Source organism: Elaeis guineensis, chromosome 1 (genome assembly GCF_000442705.2).
Source record: "Elaeis guineensis isolate ETL-2024a chromosome 1, EG11, whole genome shotgun sequence".
In the NCBI taxonomy this organism is placed as follows: Eukaryota; Viridiplantae; Streptophyta; class Magnoliopsida; order Arecales; family Arecaceae; genus Elaeis; species Elaeis guineensis.
Window position 1 is genome coordinate 23883478 of NC_025993.2, and position 26863 is coordinate 23910340.

General features: G+C 35.7%; 1 protein-coding gene across 1 annotated transcript in view; it reads right to left on the minus strand.

The window, feature by feature from the left end:
- Positions 1-26863, minus strand: part of LOC140855803 (uncharacterized) — a 174112-nt gene that overhangs the window by 9201 nt on the left and 138048 nt on the right. Inside the window, exon 7 of the mRNA XM_073252680.1 lies at positions 10288-10434. Coding sequence (XP_073108781.1) covers positions 10288-10434 — 147 coding nt within the window. The remainder of the gene's footprint in view (positions 1-10287; positions 10435-26863) is intronic.

Here is a 26863-nt window from a genome sequence, read left to right on the forward strand (position 1 = left end):
TCGCTAATAGTTCGCGTCCCATCAAATCCCATCCCGAAACCCATTTTCTTCCCCTTGCCCCCCCCCGCCATTTCATGTGAAACCGGTCCCCCCACCCCCCTTCCCCTCTCTGCTCTCCCCCCTCTCCCCGCCGACGCATCCCGCCACCGCATCCGCCACCGTCCGCGACCGCGTCTGCCGCCGTCTACGACCGCGTCTGTCCACCATCACCATCCATCACCGTCGTCGCCGTCTGCCGTCAGTAAGGTTTTTTTTTTTGTGTTTTCTCGGGTCACCGAGGGTCTGGCGGGGATGGGGCCGGGCCAGCGGGGATTGTGACCGGCCCGATGGTAATTTTTTTTTTGTTTTTCTTTTGGTGTTTTCTCGGGCCATCGGGGGGCCGATGGGGATGGGGCTTGGCCGGGCCGGGCCGACGGTGACTATGACCGGCCCGGTAGTAATTTTTTTTATTTTTATTTTTTGGTGTTTTCTCGGGCCACTGGGGTGCCAGCGAGGATGGGGCCGGGCCGACGGCGACTGTGATCGGCCCGTCAGTATGTTTATTTTTTGTTTATTTTTTGGTGTTTTCTTTGACCATCGAGGGGCCGGCGGGGATGGGGTCGAGCTGGGCCGGGCCGGTTGCGACTGTGACCAGGTCGACGATAAGTTTTTTTTTTTTTTTGGTGGTGTTTTCTTGGGCCACCGGGGGGCCGACGGGGATGGGGCTGGGCTGGGCCAGTGGGGATGGGGCCGAGCTAGCGGCGACTGGGACCGACAGGGTGGTAAGTTTTTTTTTTTTGGTGTTTTCTCGGGCCACTGAGGGGCCGACGGGGATGGGGCTGGGTCGTGCCGGGCCAATGACATGTGAGACCGGCCCGACGGGGATGGGGTCTAGGGCCTGGGAGGGTGTCGACGGTGGGGAGGGAGGAAGGGAAGAGAGAAAGAAGGGGGAAAAAGAAAAAAAGAAAAGAAAAGAAAGGAAAAAAAAGAAAGAAAGAAAAAAAAGGAGACGGGGTCGGGGAGGGGGCGGCCAGCGGTCAGGGGTGACGGGGCCAGGGAGGGGCCTATCGGCAGCCAAAGGAGATGGGGCTGGGGATAGGGCCACTAGCGGTCGGGGGAGACAGGGCCGGGTGGGGAGATGGGGCCGGGGATGGTGTAGACCGATGGAGATGGGGTCGGGAAGGGGGAGGCCTGCGACCAGGGGAGATGGGGTCGGGGAGGGGGCCTGTCAGCAGTCGAAGGAGATGGGGTCGGGTATAGGGCTGCTGGCAATCGAGGGAGATGGAGTCGGGGGGGAGATGGGGCTGGGGAGGGTGTCGGCCGGCAGATATGGGATCGGGGAGGGGGCGGCCAGTGGCCAACGAAGATGGGGCCAGGGAGGGGGTTTGCCGACGGTCGAAGGAGATGGGGCCGGGGATAAGGCTGTTGGGGGCTGGGGATAGGGCCGCTGGCGGTCGGGGGAGGGGGTTAGGGAGGGTGTCGGCTGGTGGAGACGAGGCCGGAGAGGGGGCGATCAGGGAGGGTGTCGGTCGGCAGAGATGTAGTCGAAAAAATTATTTGATTAATTATTTGATTAACTATATTTATTGCATAAATTTTTTAGTGTTACTGTTTAAATTTTTTAATTATTTGATTAATTATTTTTTTTCAATAACACAATGCACATTATTGTTATTTACTATAATTTAATTATTTTATATACTATTTTTTATATTTATATTTATTATAATTAAATATAAAAAGTATTTTTATTTTATAAAAAATTCTATTGAAATTTTTGAAAAAAAAATTTCAATGCAGAGTTATTCTTTTCTGATAAATTAGAAATCCATCTTCGAATGCATATTCAGAGATGGCAGTTAAATTGCATTGAGCTGTAGATTCTCGTTCAAGAGTCGATCTTCATCGAGATCGACTCTTGGATGTCCCATATTCGAGCTTTTTAAAAAAATAATAATCTTATTATTGTTAATAGTTGATATTTTATTTTATTATATGGTATTCAGTAGTTATCTATCTATTATTCTTTGGGTATATAATGGATAGGGTGCGTAGGCACCATATTCACATCGTATACTTGGAACACTATGGAGAAATACTGCTGAAATTTCCATAAAAATGAGATAAAATATCTACTACTACTAATAATAATAATATTATTACTCTTCGAAAAGGGATACGACCACATCCATTAGTAATAATTTGAAATGGATAGGATCATGCATTTTTACTTCATTAAATTGATGGAAGAATATTTTCTATGCTATTGTTCAATCTATGCTTTTAATATGTCTTGTTTTATATAAAGTAATCCGTGTCTGGATTCGGATCAGGATTTTGATCGAAATTCGAATCGTGATTCAGTCTAAAATTTGGATCGAGATCCAGAATACCACTTAACCTTTTTTTGGTTGTTAATGATTTTGTGTTTGTTGTTAGATGGATATCAACAAAAATTGGATGAATGCTAGAGATATTTTTTTTGCCTGAATATCAAAAAGAAGTTCGACATTTTATTGAGTTTGCATGACATAAGACTGACAGTGCTGGTCGGATAAAGTGTCCATGCAAGAGATGTGTCAATTTGATATATTGTTACATAATACTTGTTGAGGAGCATTTGCTACATTATGGTATAGATAAGAAGTATACTTGTTGGATATGACATGGGGAGGATAATCCGAATGAAGTGATGCACGATGATAACGATATTGAAGATGATAATGATGCTGCTGGACCTGTCGAATATAGTGGTATAGGAGAATTATTAGATGATTTACATCAGGATACTTGTTCAAATATACACATGAGTACTACTGCATCTGAAAGCAATTCTGATCATGAACATAATATCCAATCTGAGGTAGAAGGGACTTCTGAACAGTTTGCAGAGCTTGTAAGAGATGCACGAGAGCCACTCTATCCAAATTGTATAAAGTTTTTCAAGTTAGAGTTTTTGATAAAATTACTTCATATTAAAATCGTGAACTGATGGAGTCATAAGTCATTTGATCAAATTTTGACATTGATTAAAACAGCTCTTCTCGATAGAGAGAGACTTCTAAAATCATATTCTGAAGCAAAAATATACATACGAAAAGTGAGACTTAGCTATATTCTTATACATGCCTACAAAAATGACTGTATATTATTTTATAAGAATAACGAATAAGCAACTGAATATCCGAAATACGGTGAGCCTAGATACAAAATTGATAATAAAAAAGCAAAGAAGATACTTCAAAAGATTTTGAGATATTTTTCATTGATTTCAAGACTTCAAAGGTTGTATATGTCCACAAAGACAGCTGAAGAAATGAGATGGCATTATGAGCAGTGAGTTCTGGAGGAGAATATACTTAGCCACTCGGCCAACTCTTTAGTATTGAAAGACTTCGATGCAAAGCATCCGCACTTTGCGAGTGACCCACGTAATATCCGACTTGATCTAGCGACAGATGGATTTAATCTCTTTGGCAATATGAGTACCTCATGCAGCATATGGCCTGTGATACTAGTTGTATATAATGTGTCATCTTGGAAGTGCATAAAAGAACCATTTATTTTTATGTCACTATTGATTCCAGATTCGAAAGCACTAGATAATGAAATTGATGTATATCTACGATCTTTAATCGATGATCTGAAGGAGCTATGAGAAAATAGGATACAGACATATGATTTTATAAGTTGAAGTATGTTGCCCAGCTATGCAACCCAAGAGGGAGGGTGAATTGGGTTTCTAAAAATTTTAAGCTTAACTTATGACTTATAAGAAATGTTTGACAAAGCTAAATAGATAGAGTGAGTAAAATTAATTCAAGGCTAATAGCAAGAGTAAGAATGCAAGAGAATAATGAAGAGATAAAGAAGAGCAATTAGACACACACCAAACAAGAGGATTTATAGTGGTTCGGTGCCAACCTTGCACCTACATCCACTCTCCAAGCTCTTACTTGGGAATTTTAATCCACTAATCTTGTATTCAACCCAAATACAAACGTCGAAAACTCTGACTCTAGCTATTCCAAGCTAGTCCACTTATTTTTCGGGTACAAGCCAACCCAATACACTCTGATTCTAGGTTCGGATCAATCTTCCCTTGTTTTGGAACCCCTCCAAAATAAAACCAATCACTCAAACTGAGTATAACAATTTACAGCACAAATAAGTACAAAGAAAGCTCCTTCAATGAGTGAATATAACTTTAAATATACTTTACTCAAGAGAAGAAGATCCTTTTTGGATTTCCTCAAGGTGGATGGAGACTTGAATGTGCACTTGAGGAGTTGGTGAGCTTGGATTAAAGGCTTCTTGAAAGTTTTGAATGAGCTCTTGCTTAGGGCTGAAAAGTTGGCTTGAAATTCTTTTTTCAAAATCTCTCTCTTTTAATGCTCTTTGATTCCCACCTTTTTGTTCTTTTTATAGCTTTAAGAAAAAGAGAAAATCATTCTAGACTGAAAAAGAGCCATTAGACTGCATTAAATGAGCATTAAAAGTATTTGAAATTGGTTAAAAACTAGTCGTTGTGGAAAAATCCCATCACAGGGGTCGACTCATGAGTCGACTCATGCCTGGGGGTCGACTCATGGGTCAACCTCTGTGGAAAATCGTCATAGAAGTGAACAGGATCCATGGTTCTGTAAAACTGGCAAAAAGACCCGCAGAGGTCGACTCATGAGTCGACTCATGACTTGGGGGTCGACTCATGGGTTGACTCACAGGGTGTGCCAAGTCTGTGCCGGCCAAGAATTTCAGCGTGCCAGTCATCTCATTGCCATGAGTCGACTCATGGGTCGACTCATGATTTTCAATCATGCATATCTTTCAAAATATAAGTCCAAAATCAATAAAATTTTTACCATTGGATCATAAATCTTTTGTTCTATCATTTGATACTATCAAATCAGAATTTTGGTAAAATTACAATTTTACCCCTGAAGAGCAATAAGACTTTTTCAAGTGAGAAATATTAGTACCCCTTCAACTGCTTTGTAATCATCAAAATCAATCTAAGGAGCAACAAAGTAATTTTAAGTTGCATGCTTTGATTCTATAGACCATAAATGATTTTTCTGTATATGAAAACTTATCTGGATGGAGCACCAAAAGATATCTTGCATGTTCAATATGCAATAGGGATGCATCCTCCTTACATTTAAAGCACGAGTAAAAAATATGTTTCACGGATCATCAATAGTTTCTCCCTGCTAATCATTCTTGGAGGACCCATTATAATCAATATTTTGATGGTAAGTCCAACCGACGTCCGCCACCTAAGGAGTTAAGTGGAGCAAAAATTTTAGAATAATTTGAAGTCATTGAAAACATCCAATTTGGAAAAATATCGGGTACTCGCAAGCAGAAGCATACTGAAGCTGAGCTGAATTGGACGAAACGAAGCATCTTTTTTGAACTACCATATTGGAAGCAGCTACTACTTCATCATAATCTAGATGTAATGCATATTGAAAAGAATATTTATAATAATATCATCGGTACTATATTGAACATCTCAGAAAAAATAAAAGATGGTACAAAAGCTTATCTTGATTTATAGAAAATAAAAATCCGATCGGAGTTGTATTTAGTTCATTGAGGTGAGAGATTTTTTATACCACCTGCATATTATTCGCTATTTGGTGAGGAAAAGAAGAATTTCTGTGGATGGTTCAAAATTATAAACTTTTCTGATGCATACGCTTCAAACGTATCACAGTGTGTTGGGAATAATGATGGTAATATCTCTAGTTTGAAAAGTCATGACTCTCATGTGATGATGCAATATTTGCTTTCTGTGGTCATGCATGGCTATTTGGATGGTGATGTTCAAATTACATTGATTGAGCTGGGAGTATTCTTTCGAAAATTATGTTGATAAAAATTAAAGATTAACTTACTTGAGAGATTAGAGAAGGATATCGTACTCATTCTTTATAAGTTAGAAAAAATTTTTCCACCCTCATTTTTTGATGTTATGGTGTATCTGGCTGTTCATCTTCCAAAAGAAGCTCTTTGGGTCAGACCGGTATATTATCGATGGATGTATCTTATTGAAAGGTAAAAAAATTATACGCACTTTGTCATATCAATTATAAGATGTAAATATATTTTTAAAATTTAAATTTATTTTTATTTATAAATTTTTATGCATCTTAAAAAAGTATGTGCACAATAAAGCAAGACCTGAAGGATCTATAGTGGAAGCATATATAACTACGAAGTGTGTCACATTCTGCTCGATATATCTTGACGATATCGAAATAAGATTTAATCATACAGATTATAATACAGACCGTGAATGGGATGACAATGAACCGATGTTATCTATATTTAAACAAACGGTTCGACCTATTGGTGCAAGGAGATATAAATTTATGGACGTGAATGAGCTTTCCAAGGCACACTTTTATGCTCTAAATAATTATGAAGAAATTGAAGATTTCATTAAGTAAGTATCATCTTAGTATACTGTTTAATATTTTAAGTAAATTTTTTATATCGATGTAAAATTAAAAATCATAACTTGTTGCAGTAAGCACAAGAGTATACTATGTAGAGAGAATAATATGGATGTCGATGATCGACATAGAAAAAAATTTGCAAAATAGTTTGATGATCTTGAAAGTTGCATTAGTGATACATTATTTATTTAATTATAAATAATATTATTTGAACCAACATAATTTTTTATGTTATGATGTAAATGAAACATAAGTATTTCAATAAAGAAGTGAGTGTGATCGATGAGCTGTACAATTTAGCATATGGTCCCGATCGAAGGGTTAATCACTATGCATCCTGTATCATTGGAGGAATAAAATTTCACACAAGGAAGCTTAAGATGCAACGACGGACCTAGAATAGTGGGATTGCTACAACAGGATATGAAGGAGAAAAAGAGATTGATTATTATGGTGTACTGATAGATATCATAGAATTGAAGTATGGGTCCAGTAATTCTGTATTCTTATTTCAGTGTGAATGATGGGATATTAGTAATAAAAAGATCGATATTTATATTAGCAACTCAAGTGAAATAAGTAATATATTTGAAGGATCTAAAGTATCAAGATAATTGGCATGTTATATAAAAAATAATACTTAGAGACGTATATGACATACCAATCTGATTAGAGATGGATGAAAATTCGGATTTACATGAAGAGGAAGCTTTTCAGCAAGAAGAACAAACATTAGCCGAGTTTTTTGTTGATGAAGAACTTGTAACGGCAACTTTGAATAGGATTGATCTGCCATCCAATGAAATTGAAGTTGATCATGTATTTAATCTTGATGAGTCGGAGGGCGATGATCAGTTGATAAATGATGATGAGATAGAAGATGACATATATATCGATTATTGTGATTCGAAGAAGGATTGACACATCAAGAAAGATATGAATATTGATGAGTAGATCTATATTCTTTATTCAATCTTCTCTTATGATAATGGTATGCGATATAATTGAATTTATTAGAATACAATTTATTTATTATTATTATTCAATATTATATTTATTTATATGTCAATTATTGCAGATATGGCACCAGGAGACAAACGATGACGTTCGTGTTCACAGTCTACCTCGGAGGTTGAGGTGCCTTCATCGATCTCCATTGCCGCACCGGCTCCGTTGTCAGAGGGTCCTGCACCGATAGATCCCAATAAGGTGGGTCCCAGTGAGGCAGGTCCGAGTGAGATGGGCCTAAGTGGTATTATTATACTTTTTATATAATAAAATTTGATTCTTTTATTTGGATAACTATCATACTAATGATTTATTTATTGTTATTTCAGGCCAGTCTTTATCTGTAGTGAGGCGAGGGTGAGGTCGATATCCATTAAAGAACCTCGCTCTAGAGCATTGGAGATGCGAGCACTCGGGATAGCATCTCCGTATCGAGATACCAACTGACTACACCAGACCTATTAGGAGATGGTGCGAGTCGTGGCAGACTGAGCTGGGCATCATATGCCGCAGCTATACCTCTGTGTCGCTCTTCGATTGGCATCACATTCTACCGGCTCAGAGAGAGATTTTGTACACCCACTTACAGGTAAAATAAATTATATTGTGAATATTTAATTTGCATAGTATTCTTCTAATATTTATTATTGGCAAGGTGTATTCGACATCATTGATTTTGAGAAGGATCGTATGAGGCGAGCAGTGGACACTCATTTATCGTTGCATTTCAGAGATTATCACTATCACATGCATCAGCATTGGTACCATGTGGTGCAAGATCATGGGGAGGAGGCAGCATGACAGCAGCCCTATTACAGCATCACTATGGATGACTAGACTATCATATGCCGGCATTATGAAGATCCGGCATATCAGGTTACACATCTAAACTTCTTCTTTTTTTAGATTTTAATGATTGAATCATTTATTTTTAAATTAAATTTATTATTTACTAATTTAACTGATAATTGTATAGAGAAGATGTGCCTAGAATGTCGCAAATCGGACGAGACAGATCGTACCACATTGTAGGGGTTCGAGATCGTTCGCTCATCACATGGAGCACATGATAGATAATTTTTAATTTTTAATTAGCATATAACTTTTTTATTATTTAAAATTTTTTTAATTAATTTTTAAATTACAGAGAGATACTGAGAGTAGCAAGCTTCCTGATAGGATCGATATCTACCAGCAGACCCTCCAGCGATGGTCAGGGGAGTGGACAACAGAGAGCTAGGAGTTTTTTATTTTTTTAATTATTTTTTTATTCACAATCTATTTTTTATTATAAAATTAAAATAGCTATAATTTTAATTTTCAAGACCGTATGATAGACATGAGATCCCTGCCTACCCTTGAGGGCTCGACCGCATCCATAGATGATGAGATTTATGATCAGGTGCTTGGTATGAGATCCTATTATGTTAGGAGTATAGGGTATGGGATCACTGCTCCCTCATCCTCACACTGATCTAGGGCTAACATCTATTCTGCATGCGAGGCTCAGCTGACGGAGGTGCAGAGACAGGCTATCGTGGATCGACAGCAGGCTGAGCAGCGAGCTCAGGAGTTGGCTGTATGCGTCGATGAGTATCAGCAGCTCTAAATCCAGATGATGGAGCAGATTATATAGATGGAGCAAACGATACAGCTGATGAGGCAGTAGTAGGCCTATCCGAGCTCTTTTGAGTGCTTCCCTTCTCCAGCTCATTCTCCAGATGCTGACACTTGATGGCTTCTTCATGTACTTTTTTATTTTTATTTTAAATTTTTTATAATTTTAATTTAATATAATAAAATTTGTTTATCTATTTATTATATAAATTTTTTATTTTAATTTTTTTAGTTTATAAAAAATACTATAGATATAAATTAAAAATATATATTCATAAATTATTTTTTAAAAAAATATGTTTAAATTATTAGTGATGAAATTATTTTTGATAAAATATTGATCACTAAAAATATTTTAGTATGATAATTTAATTTTTTTAATAAATATAAAATTATTAAAATTTTATATATAATTAATAGTGATAAAAAAATTTTATCGTAAATAATTATTAGTGATAAAAATTTTCATCAAAAATTATCATATTTATGATGTAGTTTTTTGTCGCTAATGTTATTTAAATTTAGTTTTTAAAAAAATTATTATTAAATTAATAGCAATGAAAAATTTTTATTGCAAAAAATGTTATTTGGGATGCAAATATTTTATCACTAAAAGTTTTTAAAAATTTAATTTCAAAAAAAATTTAATTAAATTAATAGTGGTGAAAAATTTTTTATCGCTATTAATTTTTTATTTATTAGCGACATTATAATTTATCATAAATATTTTTTTGTATTATTAAAATTTTTCATCGAAAATTTTTAATGATGAAAATTATTTATCGTAAATAATCATTATTAACGATGAAATATTTCTTTCATCATAAAATATTATCAACAATGTGATTATTTGTGATGAAAAATTAGCGATGAAATTTTCATCGTGAATAACTATTAGCGATGAAAATAGGTTATTAGCGATGAAAAATTTTTATCGCTAATAATCTGTTTTGTTATTGTGGTCATTTTATTAAAATTGGGGAATACAAGTTTGGTAAATTTTCTAATTTGGTTATGTTAAATAGGATAGACATTGCCAAACTTAGCTTAGTCACAATTCTGCTCTAAACCTTTTTAACTGATATGAATTTTGACTTGCTAGACTGAAAAAATGATTCAGCTTGGCCAAGACATCTATCAACATATGGAGGCTTTTTATCTTTGAATATGGAGAAATATGTGAGCTTAGAAAAAAGAAATAAAGGAATAAACATTATACCTTGTGAAGGCACTAAACCTGTTAGATTATTTTGATACAAATATAAGTAATTAAGGGAAGTTAAATTTTCCAAAGCAGTGGGTATCCATCCTATGAGCTGATGATGTCCAAGATCAAGCACTCTAAGCTTCTGCATTCCCAGAAGGCCTGAAACATTGAGACATAGATATAAATAAAGATGGTAATTTTTAATATAGGGCACTAGCGAAGATTAATTTTTAAAAGATAATGGAATAGTTCCCATGAGCCTGTTATAATTGAGATCAAAGATTTCTAACTTTTAGAATCCTGATATGTCTATCAAACACAAAGTTCCTAAAAGAAGAGAATTAAAATCAAAAATAGTTATAAAAAAAAGCTAGAAAATATGAATAGAATGAGATTGCAGAGACAAGTTTGATGAGCAAGAGGCTGACATAAAGCAGTAAGACAATATAAACCATTATACTCAATGTATTAATAGTCTCATGCTAGGAAAATAGCTATAGATGACTTTGCAAGTAATTACCCGATTAAGTGTGCCATTCAACTTATTAAATCTTAGATTCAGGGCATTGAGTAAAGATAAATTTTTAAGAGATAATGGAATAGTTTCAGTGAGTTTGTTAGAGCTAAGATCAAGAATTTTTAACTTTCTCAATCCTGATATATCTATCAAATACAAAGTTCCCAAAAAAAGATAATCAAAATCAAAAGTACTATTTACAATAAAAGGATGGAAAATATGAATAGAATGAAATTATAGAAATAAATTGGATGAGAGAAAGCTAGCTGACCCATATGTGATAATGATCGTACAATTTGATTGCCGAATAAGTTAAGTTGTTAGAGCTTGTGAAAGGAAGAAAAAATGCTGAAATTCAATCATCAAAACTTAGATTCATCACATTCTACAAGCTCCGAAAGCATGTGCTTCGACACTTATTTTGTACTATTCTTGTAGGTTACTCTCTTCCAAATGCAGCAATCTCTCCCTCTTCCCCATGTAGGTGGTGAAGCGTAATTGTTGTGAAGGAGAGAAGATCTAAGCTCTAACAGAGATTCATGCTCTTCCAAAGGACATCCAAAGCTAGAGGTGTAGTTGCATAAGACTATAATTAATGAAGTCCATGACAAGATTGCTAGCCTTGAGTAGGTGACAACTGGTAGCAATTCCTCATACAATGGTGCATGTTGCAAAGCAATTTTATATGCTTCACTCGCTGATTCAATATGACTGACTAAATATGGCTACACATGATGTGAACTTACTAGAGCATTTGATAGAATTAATGGTTAAAATTACAAGAAAAGTGAAACAAGCAAAAAGCTTAAGTGCTTGATAGGATGAAACCAACTTGTAAATATCATTTTATTAAAATTGGGGAATACAAGTTTGGTAAGTTTTCTAATTTGGTTAAGTTAGGTATCTTAGGATAGACATTGGCCAAACTTAGCTTAGTCATAATTCTGCTCTAAAGCTTTTTAACTGATATGAATTTTGACTTGTTAGACTGAAAAAATGATTCAGCTTGGCCAAGCCATTTGTCAACATATGTAGGCTTTTTATCTTTGAATATGGAGAAATTTATGAGCTCAAAAAAAAAAAAAAGTCAAATTCTTATTTAAAGGAATAATCATTATACCTTCTGAAGGCACTAAACCTGTTAGATTATTTTGATCCAAATATAAGTAATTAAGGGAAGATAAATTTCCCAAAGCTGTGGGTATCCCTCCTGTGAGCTGATTATATCCAAGATCAAGCACTCTAGCTTCTGCAATCCCAAAAGGCCTGAAACATAGAGACATAGATATAAACAATAAAGGTAATTTTTTAAAAGACATAGGGCACTAGCGAAGATTAATTTGTAAAAAATAATGGAATAGTTCCTATGAGCCTGTTATAGTTGAGATCAAGGATTTCTAACTTTTAGAATCCTGATATGTCTGTCAAACACAAAGTTCCGAAAGGAAGGGAATTAAAATAAAAAATAGTAAGAAGAAATGGCTAAAAAATATTAATAGAATGAAATTGCATAGACAAGTTTGATGAGCAAGAGGCTAACATAAAGCAGTAAAACAATATAAACCATTATACTCAATGTGTTAATAGTCTCATGCTAGGAAAATAGCTGCAGATGACCTTGTAAGTAATTACCCCATTAAGTGTGCCATTCAGCCTATTAAATTTTAGATTCAGGGCATTGAGTAAAGATAAATTTTTAAGAGATAATGGAATAGTTCCAGTGAGTTTGTTAAAGCTAAGATCAATAATTTCTAACTTTTCTAATCCTGATATATCTGTCAAATACAAAGTTTCCAAAAAAAGATAATCAAAATCAAAAGTACTATTTACAACAAAAGGATAGAAAATATGAATAGAATGAAATTAGAGAAATAAGTTGGATGAGAGAAAGGCTAGCAGACCCATCTATGATAATGATCCTACAATTCGATTTTCAAACAAGTTAAGTTGTTGGAGCTCGTGCAAGGAAGAAAAAATATTGAAATTCAATTGCCAAAACTTAGATTCATCACATTCTACAAGCTCCGAAAGCATGAGCTTTGAAACTTATTTTGTACTGTTGTTGCAGGTTACTCTCTTCCAAATAAAGCAATCTCTCCCTCTTCCCGACCCATATGTAGGTGGTGAAGTGTAATTGTTGTGAAGGAGAGAAGATCTAAACTCTAACAGAGCTTCATACTCCTCCAAAGAACATCCAAAGTTGGAGGTGTAGTTGCATATGATCAATAAACACTACAAGAAATTAAGGTATTAATGACGATCATTAGCGATGGTATTTTTACCATCGCTAATATATCTATTACTGACGGCATTACTAATGGTAACGATTCCATCGCTCATAATTATTTTACCGACGACTATTAGAGATGGTATTTTCACCGTCGCTAATATTAGTTTTACCGATTGCAAAAACAGTATTAGCGACGGCATCACTATCACTAATAATCATTAACGATGGCATTATTAGAGACGGCATTCACCATCATAATTTTTTTTTATTTATTAAAATTATTAGAGATGGTGAAAAGAGTATTAGTGATGGTAATTGTTGTCTCTAATAATCATTAACGATGGTATTATTAGCGACGGTATTCACCATCATAAAAAATAAAAAAATAATTTTATTAATTAAAATTATTAGCGATGATGAAAAGAGTATTAGTGACAGCAACTACCATCTTGGCTATGGTACTATTAGTGATGATATTTGTCATCGCTAAAAATAAAAGAAATTTTTTATTATTATTAAAATTATTAGTGACAGTAGGAAAAGGATATAATTTTGAATATTATATAATTTTGAAATTTAAAGTTTATCTTCATTATTCATTATCTAAATAATTATTGCTAGGGTATCATCATAAAAAATCATCTCGATCCGGCAGCCCTAGCTATGTCGATCAATAAAATTGATTTTGACGATCATGAATGATCACATGATGATCTAATAGATAAAGACAACTAATAGATTTGAAAATTCACAATGATGATCTCAATGATATTTGTAGCATACTATTAAAATTTTACTTCAATCAAATATCATTATCATTATCAATTTAGTACGAAATGATTTGGATCGTTAAATAAAAAATGAGTGATCAAAGGGCCAAATGATGTCCAATTATAAGGTGATTTTTTAGATAAATAATCTTTATGACTATTTTGATCATTTGTAAGATGATGATCGTAAAATTCAAAATGCATATATATGAACGATTCAAAATTATATATCTCTCGGTACTGATTTTTAAAAGCCTTAAGTAATTATACTTGTACTTTTATAAGATCTGCTTAACGTAGATAGTTCATATACTATGGTTTATATTTTATGATCACCACCATACAAATGATTAAAGTAGTAGAAAAGATTATTTATCTAAAAAATTACCTTAATAGGATGCCATTTGGCCTTTTGATCACTCATTTTTTATTTAACGATTGAAATCATCCTGTACTACATTGACCATAATAATGATATCTAATTGAAGTAAAATTTTGGTAGCATACTATAAATATCATCGAGATTATCATTATAAATTTTTAGATCCATTGATAGTCTCTATCTATCAGATCATCATACAGTAGTTTGTGACAGTCGAAATCGAATTTTATTGATCAATATAGCTAGGGCTGTCGGATTAAGATAATTTTTTGTGATGATACACTAACGATAATTATTTAGATAATGAATGATAAAGATGGACTTTAGATTCCAAAATTATATCATATTCGAATGTTTATGAAGATGTGGAGAGATTATTAGTGATGGTATTAGTGACAGTATTAGTGAAGGCTAATTTATTAGCGACGGACGTCATGCCAACGTTAATAATTTTGAAAAAAAATATTATAATAAAAGTATTAGCCATGGATTTTTGTTTTTAGCGACAGAGATTTTTGTCACTAATATAGTCACTGACGGTATTAATTAGCGATGGCAAGTTTGCCATCACTAATAGTTTGCCTTTTATAAAATCAAAATATTTCTCCCTCTCTGCTCATTCTCTCCCATTTCTGCCCCCCAACCCGCCTCTTCGGTGTCCTCACACTCCCAACCCCCCTCTCGATGTCCCATGACCGCTGCGACCCCGTCGGCCCTATCACCGTGCCGGCCCGACCCAAGCCCTCGTCGGCCCCACGGCCCCACCTTGCTGGCCCGACCGCCCCTAGCCTGTGGCCTCGCCGCCCCACCCCTACCCCATCACCGCCCCACCTTGCTGGCACTGTGTGAGGAATTCTTGTGTGCAAGGTGAAGGTCTATATTCTTCCGAGAGAAAAAGAAAGAAAAGAAAGAAAAAGTGTGCGCAGGGTTTCAGTGAGTTCTTCAGGGTTTCAGCCTGGAGTTCGGGAAGTGACAAAGTGAGCTACGAGTGTCGTGAGCCCACCAAATTTTAGAGAGATCTTCAACATTCTCTCAAGCACGTCTGTTGATGATCCAGAGTATCTAAAGAATCGACAGACATCGATCAAAAGAGTTCGATCAGCATTGGCCGTCGAAAGGGCTCTACAACGAGCTAGTACTCGTGAGGAGTCGATCAGACCGGAAGCTTCGTGTGGACGATCCACAGAGGCCAGACATGTTGTGTGGCTATATTATGATGATCAAACTCTCCCGACAGTGATCAGATTGTGGCGATCTACTATCCGCACAAAGGTATTGTGTTCTGAACACATTACAGTAAAGTGTTTACTGTTCAAATTCGAATTTCAAATTTAAATGCATGCATGCTATATATCATATTTAGATTCTAGTGTAGGGTAAATTTTTATTAATTAATTAGATTAATTAATAATTTTTACTGTAAAATAATAATTTTGAAAAGTTTTAAAATTACCATTTTACCCCTGCATTGAATATCCCCACAAATGGTATCAGAGCGGGTTCTGAGATATGATATATATATTTGCATGCATAGATTAAGTTGTAATCTAAAAGTTTAAATTTAAAATTTGAAATTCAAAATTTAAAATTTGAATTTTGAAAGTTGTTCGAAATTCAAAATTCAAAAATTTGAAATTCAAAATTTGAAATTTGAATTTTGAATTTTGAAATTTGAAATTCAAAATTCAAAAATTTAAAATTTAAAATTTAAAATTTAAAATTTAAAATTTGGTAGAAATTTCAAATTTAAAATTCAAAATTTAAAATTCAAAATTTAAAATTCAAAAAATTGAAATTTGTTTGAAATTTGAAATTCAAAATTTGAAATTTGAAATTTGAAATTTAAATTTTAAAATTGGTATATTTAGATATACTTGATCCAAGTAGCAAGTAATCGAATTGGGTTGGTTGCCATGGCCGTCTGATCATAGGAGAAAAGTAGGGTTTAAAGGTCCTCTCCTCCCATTCGATGGGGTCTCCTATGGCGGTAGGGGTGCCGCTGCAATTATATCCCATGCAGATGAAGCAGCGAAAGGAATTAATTATATAGATTCAATTGTGAAATTTATCATGAATGTGTTAGATTAGATCTAAAGGAATATTCATGATTTATTTTGATTGGGTTATTTTCTGTTATGTAATTAGCAATAGGATTGCTATTTATGAAATGTGCTGATCTATTTATGAAATAAGTCAACATATTTGGTGAACAAAAAATAAAACCTTTCAAATTTGAAAATTATTTTTGAAATACCAAATCCTGACCCATCAGCCCAAATACTTAATTAAAAGAATTAAGTGTTGTCTAGTAGGTCTAGAATTGTGAATTAAGACCTAAGACAATTGCATAAACTTGTGGGTCAATGGGTTGGATGGATTAGGTCCATAATTGGGTTAGACCTAAGGTTAGCTTAAAGAAATGGACTAAATTAGAGTAATTGGTCAAATCTAATCAAAAGTTGAATTAGATTAGGTCAAGGATACTCTAGACTCAACTCTAATAGTTGTAGTTGAATGGGTCTATGTCTTTAACCAGATAAAAAATAGACTTAATTCATGGCTACGCGGTGAAATCCTATTTACTAAATTGATCAAATTGAAACTAATGAATCGGTTGGTGTCTAAGGTAAGTTTGGCAGTTTGACCAGTGGTTTTTAAGTGGGAGCTACTCGCAGTGATTCGATCTCTAATGAGTTAATGGCTTATCCCCACCACTGATCTCACTTACCTGGCCAACCTGATGAATTAGGTTTTGATTAGATCACTTAGTGATTAGGGCTCACCCATGTCATTAGGTAAATCAGTGTGACTAATTTGGGTGCTCCTAATGCCGGCTTTAATTAAATCTTTTTTAATCTGACTTGGTGAAGTGAGTGGGAGGATTAAAATTGGCTGGATATTTTTTTCTCTTTGATTCTTTAATAAAATCCTCAAAAATTATTGGGTCCCTAAAAATGATTAAGTTATATTGATAACTAAATCATAGCCTCCCATTAAGTGAGTGATAATGAGTCCATTAGTTTAATAATCATTGGAGGCCCAAAGGCCTGGTGCTTATTGACTAATGGAATTATCATTCATAATATGATAATTTGATTTGAGTCTTTCTGATGGTGGTCAGGTTGGCCGGCCAAAGTTGGGCCTGATCATTTATTGGTCTGATTCACCAAATCAAATCATGTTAATGGTTGGACCTAACCAGATCTTTTCAGTGGAGGCCAAAGCCTACTGATTAGGTTCTGGGGCAAAATCAATTATTAGAAGTTGTTTAGAGAAACAACTGGTTATGAACCTACCTATAGATGCACATGGGTTGACCAACCAAAGTTGGGCTCATGTGTAGTCTGTGTGGATTCTAGTACCCACTAAGGAATTAAAGTAATTCCTCGAATTGGAAGTTGAGGCTATCAATTTGTAAAAATACGGGGAGAAACTTTAGACTAAAGTCCAAGTCTTTAGTATTAATAATTTATGTACTAATATAGGTCTGGTTTTCTTTTATGCAGCTATGGCCACTACCCTATCACTTCGGTCATTATTAGATAATGACAAGCTCATGGGATCTAATTTCGATAGCTGGTATCGAAAATTAAAAATCATCCTTGAGCATGAGCGGATCCTTTATGTAGTAAAGGATATGGCACCTGAGGAGCCAGCCCTGAACGCTAGAGAGATGGTCCGAGACACTTACCAGAAGTGGCTCAACGACCGCACCACCATCCGGTGCATAATGCTGGCGGCAATGAATGATGAGTTCAGCCGCAGGTTTGAAAACGCCCAGCCACAGGAGATGCTTCAAATGTTGAACGACTCTTTTTGTACGCCTGACGACGTTGAAAGGCACAAAACTAGTTGTGCCATTTTCAATGCTCGGATGAGGGATGGAGCCTCAGCCACTGATCATGTACTGTACATGTTCGAAATGATTGAGCGCCTAAGTAAACTGGGTTTTCCCTTGCACGAGCAGCTCGGTAAGGATGCGATCCTTAATTCTCTGCCCAAATCCTTCCTTTCCTTCCTTACTCATTTTCGAATGACAAAGCCTGTAGTGAACTACCACAGCTTGTTGGGGTTGCTGCAGAACTTTGAGAAGGACCACCAGCTCCATAAGGAGTCGATGAATGTTGTGGGAGGATCTTCTTCTGATCGTCGACCCTTTAAGAAAGGGAAGAAGAACAAAAAGAAGAAGAATAAGAAGGTGCAGCTGCATGCTGGGACGTCTACACAGGGTCAGACCAAGAAGTGCAAGCCCGACCAGAGCCAGGCGGAGTGCTTCTTTTGCAAGAAGCAGGGGCACTGGAAGAGGAACTGTCCTCTATACATTGCCTCACTGGACCCGAATAGGCCAAAGAAGAAGCAAGGTACTTATATGATAACACCTTACAACTTTTTTATTTGTGATACTACTGTCTGGGTATTGGATACCGAAAGCCCTTATCATATTTGCAATTCAATGCAGGGTCTGCAGGTCAGTAGGAGATTTGATAAAGGCGAGAGGTTCCTGAACGTTAAAGATGGAAGCAAAGTTTCAGTTCTAGTATTAGAAATCATGAACCTTGTAATCAATTCTCGAAATGTAATTCTGAGTGAATGTCACTATTGTCCAAGCTTTTTATTAAATATTATTTCTATAGGCCTTTTGGCCATGTACGGTTATCAATTTTTAATAAAAGAAAATATTTATAATATCATTTTGAATGGTGTTACAATGTTTGTTGGACAACTTAATAATGGAATTTACTTTCTATCATAACCTGTTAATGTGGTTCAAACCTCCGGTAAACACCCTAGAATAGATAATATGTCAAAAGTCTACCTTTGGCACTGTAGGCTAGATCATATTAATAAGAACAGGATAAACAGGTTGGTTCAAGAAGAAATTCTTGAAGTAGGTGATTGTGAATCACTTCCAACCTATGAGTCCTATTTTCTTGGTAAAATGATCAAGTCACCTTTTACTGGAAAAGGTGAGTGAGCTAGTGAACTCTTAAGTCTGGTACATTCTGATGTATGTGGACCCATGAGCTCAAGTGCAAGAGGTGGATATTTCTACTTCATAAACTTCACAAACGACCTATCGAGGTATGGGTATGTCTATTTAATGAAGCATAAGTCGGAGTCATTTGAAATATTCAAACTATTTCGAAATGAGGTAGAAAAATAAACTGGAAAGTGTATTAAAACTCTTCAATCTGATCGAGGAGGTGAATACATTTCCAATGAGTTTCTGACATATCTTGGAGAGAATGGGATTCTCTCTCAATGGACTCCTCTTAGAACACCACAGCATAATGGTGTATCTGAAAGGAGGAATCGGACCTTGTTGGACATGGTTTGATCCATGATGGGGTTTGCTGGTCTACCGATCTTTCTTTGGGGATATGCGCTCGAATCGACTTGTTACCTTCTAAATAGAGTTCCAAGTAAGTCTGTAACCAAAACGCCATATGAGATATGGATAGGATGTAAGCCAGTACTCTCGCACCTTAGGGTTTAGGGGTGTCCAGCTTATGTTAAACGTTTAATTACGGACAAGCTAGGACCTAGGTCTGACAAGTGTAATTTTATAGGATACCCAAAAGAGACCAAAGGATATTATTTCTACCTGACTGATCAGCAAAAGGTGTTTATCAGCCTTAAGGCAATCTTTTTAGAAAAAAAATTCCTTGGTGAAGGGACTGTTGCCTCTAAGGTCAAACTTGACGAAGTTCGATAGGTGGAAAAACCGACACAAGTTGCTGAACCTGAATTGGATTTGATTAGATCAGATTCGGAGCCCATTGTTCAAGCACCCATAAGGCGATCTGGTAGAGTACCACGTCAACCGGACAGATACTATAGTTTCTTGATCCGGGATGACGATCCTATCGAACTTGATGAAAATGATGAGGATCCAATCACCTACATGGATGCAATGCAGAGATCTGACTTTGAGAAATGGCTAGAGGCCATGAAATCCGAAATGGAGTCCATGAAGGTCAACGATGTGTGGACATTGGTTGACCCATCCGAAGGAGTGAAATCCATAGTGTGTAAGTGGGTCTTCAAAAGGAAGAGGGGCACAACGAAAAGGTGGAAACCTATAAAGCCCATCTGGTTGCCAAGGGATATCATCAACGTTATGGTATAGACTATGACGAGATATTTTCTCCTGTGGCAATGCTCAAATCCATTCGGATTGCGATAGCTGCCCATTTGGACTATGAAATCTGGCAGATGGATGCGAAGATAGCTTTCCTAAACGGAGACCTGGACAAAGAGGTGTATATGATACAACCTGAAGGATTCACATCCACAGATGAGTCTAAGGTGTGCAGACTACAGAGGTCTATTTATGCACTTAAGCAGGCATCCCGGAGTTGGAACATACGTTTTGATAGGATGATCAAGACGTATGGCTTCGTTAAGAACGGAGAAGAGCCCTGCATTTAAAAGTGGGCTAATGGTCCAGTAGTAATATTTCTTGTATTGTATGTGGATGACATTCTCTTAGTCGAGAATGATGTCCCTGTATTACAGGGAATAAAGATTTGGCTGTCGTCGACCTTCAGAAGATCGACGGGAAGGAGAACCTAATCGACCCATTCATTAAAGCCATTGCGGTGAAGGAGTTCGACAACTACAAGGTAAAGATGGGTATTAGATACTGCACCGATTGGCTTTAGGTCAAGTGGGAGATTGTTGGGAATAGTGTCCCAAAATTAATCGTCAGTCTGTTAACGGTTGTGCTCATTTTTGTATATGTACATGAATTATGAATTAATAAAAATTATTTTGATATTTTTTCATCATAAAATGTTTCATCTTCTAATGAACTCCTATGTTGTGGTGAAGTCCTTAGGACTATTTAGACTCGACAAAAGAGGATTTATCGTTTAGTCCTTAAACAAGTTCACGATCAAATGATACATTGTTACTAAGGACAACAATATTTATCAAGCATAGGTCATTGTATGCCATATAGGTTGGTTGTCCTCTTAACCAAGGAGTGTGGAGACACTGGTATAGCATACAGGTGAGATGTAAGGGTACATCTGCACTGAATGTGACCGACTCTGGAGCTATTTATGCTGTCAAGATTTGCTCTGATAGAATATGGGTATAATTATCCCTCCGATCTGAGACCGCCATGATGACTTGCAAGCAAGTCACTGCACTTAGGCACTGGACTACCTAAATTTTTAATTCAGTGACGGAAGGCTGCTGGGTGTAGTCAAGTACATGACTTGTCGGTGTGTGTGTCAAGATGGAATTGACCACTCCAGTTTAGGAGCTGTGTACAGTCATGTTTTAATTTAGCAAAATCTTAGCCAAGGTAGTCCTTGTGAGGAGTCACAGGACTGTTTGAGTAGAGCACGATTCGGATGATCTAATATGGGTTGACAGTTTAACCCTAAGTCATCCTAAACATAGAGGTCAAAAGGATGAATTATACAGTAACCATATTCACATAGGTTCTGAGTGTTGCGATTGTAATTTTTCAACCTATCCAGTCATCGGGTACCATTGCTAGATGGTCACTTCGATTAGTACAGGAATTGGTTCCTGTGCTACCGACTTAGATTCGAACCTGCGGGGTCACACACATTAGAGGTTCCTATCTGATCTGATGGTTGATGAAGAGTCTTAATGCTCATAGACTATGAGTCCTACATGTCTGGGACTCTATGATCGAGAATCAGGATTCTCTGATCACGAGTCCCACACATTTTGGGTACCGGGGTCAAGAGTCCCACTGGTTTGGGACTCTTCGATCAAGGTTTCATATCGATGGACTTTGATATCTGATTGCCCATCAGATTTGGACTCAATATTTATGAGAGATTTAATTAGTGATTTTATCACTAATTAACTCAATTTGATTGAGTAATTATTTTTGGATCAAGTCCAATTGAATTGGATTCAGTTGGGTTTGACCCGATTAGGTTAAGAGTTGACCTAATCATCGAGATGGTTTGGTCCCTGATTTGATCAGGGGTTGGGCTTAATCAATTTTTGATTTGATTAGAATTTTATTGAGCCTAATTAAGCCTAATTTAGTTGGATTTAAATTAGTCTAATTGGGCCTAACTTATTTGGTTCAATTAGGTTGGTTTAAATAATGAAACCACCTTGACCCATTCTCCCTGTGCCACCTCACTTCCACTGCGCCCTTTTGAATTCATGAGAAGGAAGTTCTCATGAATTTTTTCTCATGCAAAATCCTCCTCACACCCTACTTTAATATGCCAAATGAGTAGATAAGGATGATTGGTTGGCCATTCAAATTCAGAACAAAGTTTGAATTTGAATGAGCAACCAATCTTAGCGCCTTGACCTTATCCTCTTTTAACGCCCCATTTATTACACGAGAAAATGTTTCTCATGAAATCACTCATGCACAAATTAAGCCACGCCCTCCTCTTCTCACACCCTTAGTGGATAGGAATAAATTAATTTTTATTTGAATTCAAAATTTAATTTAAATTCAAATGTGCAATTACTCATCTTTATCCTCTCACGTGGATAAGACGTTTGACATTGTTTTAAAAGGAGGAGAAGAGTGGGGCGTGTGAAAGAGAAAAATTTTGAAGAGAAAATCTGGACGTGAAGAATTCTTGTGTGCACGGTGAAGGTCTATATCCTTCCGAGAGAAAAAGAAAGAAAAGAAAGAAAAAGTGTGTGCAGGGTTTCAGTGAGTTCTTCAGGATTTCAACCTGGAGTTCGGAAAGTGAGAAGGTGAGCTACGAGTATCGTGAGCCCACCAAATTTAAGAGAGATCTTCAACATCCTCTCAAGAACATCTGTTGATGATCCAGAGCATCCAAAGAATTGACAGACATCGATCGAAAGAGTTCGATCAGCATCGGCTGTTGAAAGGGCTCTACAACGAGCTAGCACTCATGAGGAGTCGATCAGATCGAGAGCTTCGTGTGGACGATCCGCAAAGGCCAGACACATTGTGTGGCTGCATCGTGATGATCAGACTCTCCCGATGGTGATCAGATTGCGACGATCTACTATCCACACAAAGGTATTGTGTTCTGAACACATTACAGTATGGTGTTTACTGTTCAAATTCGAATTTCAAATTTAAATACATGCATGCTATATATCATATTTAGATCCTAGTATAGGATAAATTTTTTTAATTAATTAGATTAATTAATAATTTTTACTATAAAATAATGATTTTAAAAAAGTTTTAAAATTACCATTTTACCCCTACACTGAATATCCCCACATTCCCCTCACTCCTAGACTTCAAAGGCTCTACTTGTTTAAGAGTACTGCTGGACAGATGAGATGGGGCAAAAAAGGACCATGCAAGCATCTCAATATAATATGTCATCCGTCGGACAGTGAGACATGGAAGCAATTTGATGCTTGCCACTCTTTATTTGCTCAAAAATTATGCAATGTCTGACTGGATCTATCTATGGATGGTTTTACACCATTCGATCATACAGTGGTCCCTTATTCATATTGGCCAGTCTTTATCACTCCATACAATCTGCCATTTGAGATGTGTATGAAAGAACATAATATTTTTCTTACATTTATCATTCATGGCACTACAAAAAAATAAGTTATTAGCAATAAAAAATTTTTATCGCTAATAAGCCAAATTCATCGCTAATAATAATTAGCGACGAAAATTTCGTCACTAAAATTTCATCATAAAAAATATCATCATTGATAATATTTTATGATAAAAATAATATTTTTATCACAAATAACATTAATTTATGACAAAAAATTTTAGTCATAAAAAATAAAAAAACTTATTCGTAAAAAAAATAATGTGCAATGAAAATAACAGTCGCTAATAATAATTAATAGCGATAAAAATATATTCGTCACTATTATTCACTTTTAGCGATGAAAATTTTCCATCATAAAAAAATTTATTTAATAAAAAAATAATAATTGAAAAACTTTAGTGACTAAAATTTACATCGTAAATAAATATTTTTTGATAGAATTTTACATCGCTAATAGGTATTTGCGATAAAAAATTTTTATCGCTGTTAATTATATATTTTTAGAAAAATTTAATTATTTTTATAAATTTTTTACGATGAACATTTTGTCGGTAATAATTCTGTGGTTAATTATTTTTTAAAAAATTTTGGATATATTTTTTTAAGTTATATGTATAATATTTTTTATAAATTAAAAAATTTGAATAAGAAATTTATATAATAAAATGATAAATAAATTTTATTATTTTATTATATTAAATTAAAATTTTAAAAATTTTAAAAAAAATACATCAAAGAGCCGTCACATATCGGCATATGGAGAATAAGGTGGGGATGGGGAATGCTCAACGGAGCTCGAACCGACGATGGAACTCAGACTGGCCTGCTGCTGCCTCAGCATCTGGATCGTCTGCTCCATTTGTGCTATATAATCCATCATTTGGATATGGAACAGCTGATACTGGTGGATGCATTCAGTCAGATCCTAAGCTCGCTGCTCAACCTGCTTTCGATCCTCGATAGCCTATCTTTGCACCTCCATCAATCGAGCCTGGCACGTAGAATGGATCTCAGCCCTAGATGATCATGAAGATGGAGCAGTAATCCCATATCCTAGACCCCTAATATAACAGGGTCTTATACCAAGCACCTGATCATAGATCTCATCATTTATGGGGTGCGATCGAGCCCTCAGGGATAGGCTGGGATCTCATATCGGTCAAACGATCCTGAAAATAAAAAATATAGTTATTTTAATTTTTTAATAAAGATTAAATTATAAATAAAAAATTAATTGAAAAAACTTACAAAGAGCTCCTAGCTGCCCGTCGTCCACTCCTCCGACCATCGTTGGTGGGTCTGCTGGTAGATATCGATCCTACCAGGAAGCTCGTCACTCTCAGTATCTGATAGCCTATTTCGCAAGTGCACGAAATCGCTCAAGTAATATAATGATAAATAAGAGATCGTTCCCACGAGGACTGAGTTTAATTACCAAAAATGAATGCTGATTTTACTAATATCTAAACGATCGAAACTGAATGATAATGAAAAATAAAATTAACTCTAAAGAACTCAATGAAAGCTGAATCAAAATTCGATTGATAAAGCACTAGGGTATATCTGATTTCACTTGGACCAATTATCAATTCCAGCTATTCTGATTAATAATCTAAATTTAATAATTAATGCAAGGATAAATAATCCTAAATTATTTAATAATCTCTCCCGAGTCTTATTAAATATACTAATTAAAACCTATAATCTATCTTCCAATAGTAAAATAGATTTCAATTAGTTCAACAAGCACAGTGATTATTTTCAAGATCCCACAGGTCAAATCTTCTGCTCCCGCTCCAATTATTATTCCTATGATATTTGTTATTAATTCTAATTTATAATCTTCCTTCCCAGTACCAATTATAAATCGAAATCAATCAAGTACCAAAGATAATAATACTTAAAAGCATTAAGCGCAAATAACAAACAATTGCATTAACAAAGAAAATTAATACAAGATTCTGGAATTGAAATTTAATTCAAGCTACATCAGGTACCCTAGCTAGAAATTTAGCTTTTCATCATAACAAAATCAAACTCAAGTTTACTTGAATAAAACTCCAAAATCATCCTAACAATGAGTTCTAGAAAATAAATTCAAAGTAAACAAGAGAAAGAAAAAACTCTGAAGGAATTGCAGAGCCGAATGAATCTTCTCTTCAAATCTTCCAGATACTCCAAACTCTCCTTGCTTGATTTTTAGCTTTCAAAGATGATTCTCCCCCCTCCTGCTGGTGTTTTAGGATCCTTAAATAGGGCTAGGGCTAGGGTTAAGGTGGTATTTTTCTCATGATTTTATTCTATATATCATTCTTTTTATTTAGTATAGAATCTCTCCTCCTTTGGATAGGCTTTAAGCAACCACCAGCCATCTACTCCTTATGCTGCCCAAATTTTCTGATTTTATTATGATTTTCATAGTAAAAGAAGGAAAGGAGGCATGGTTAATTAGAGGAGAAAAATTTCTTCCTTTCTGGGTCCACAAAATCTGCAAAATAAAGTAAGGTTTCGGCTGCCCAAATCAAGTTTTTCAAGAATTGGTTCCAATTCTTTCTCAGTTTGCTCCTCATGCAGAATTAGTTTGGACTCTAATTTTCTTCTATTTAATTATTTCCAAGATAGCTCTTTGCCACCCAAAATTGGTTGCCATATCAGATCTTTGTGCCAAGAAACACTAAGAAGAATCTGGGTGTATCGGGTATTTCTTGTTGTGTCCAACATTGTTACCAACTTCAACCTATTGTAGCCACCTCATTTGGAATCCAAATTCAATTCTGTAAATTATGTTCCTTTCTTGCTTCTCTCAAAATTCTGTAGGATCTAATCTTGCTCAATTTGGAGTCCTGTAGCTTACCTTTTAGGGGTCCTTACACCAAAATATCTAGAATTTAGATTGGTTGACTAGATGGGAGAGATTAACTGCTTGATTTATTTCCTGCACCTCTAGTTTCTTTTCTGGATGATGATGCCAAAAATGATAAGGTGTGGGGTCCATTGATATCTTGATTTGGTTATTCTGCTTTGAGATGGACTCTGATTTTGATGCAAGATCTGATGACTCCGGATGACAAACCCTGCTGAATCGGACTCAACCAATTTCACTTAATTTGACCTTTAAAACATGGTTAAGCCCAATTAGGTGTGACCTGGCTCAATTACCTGCAA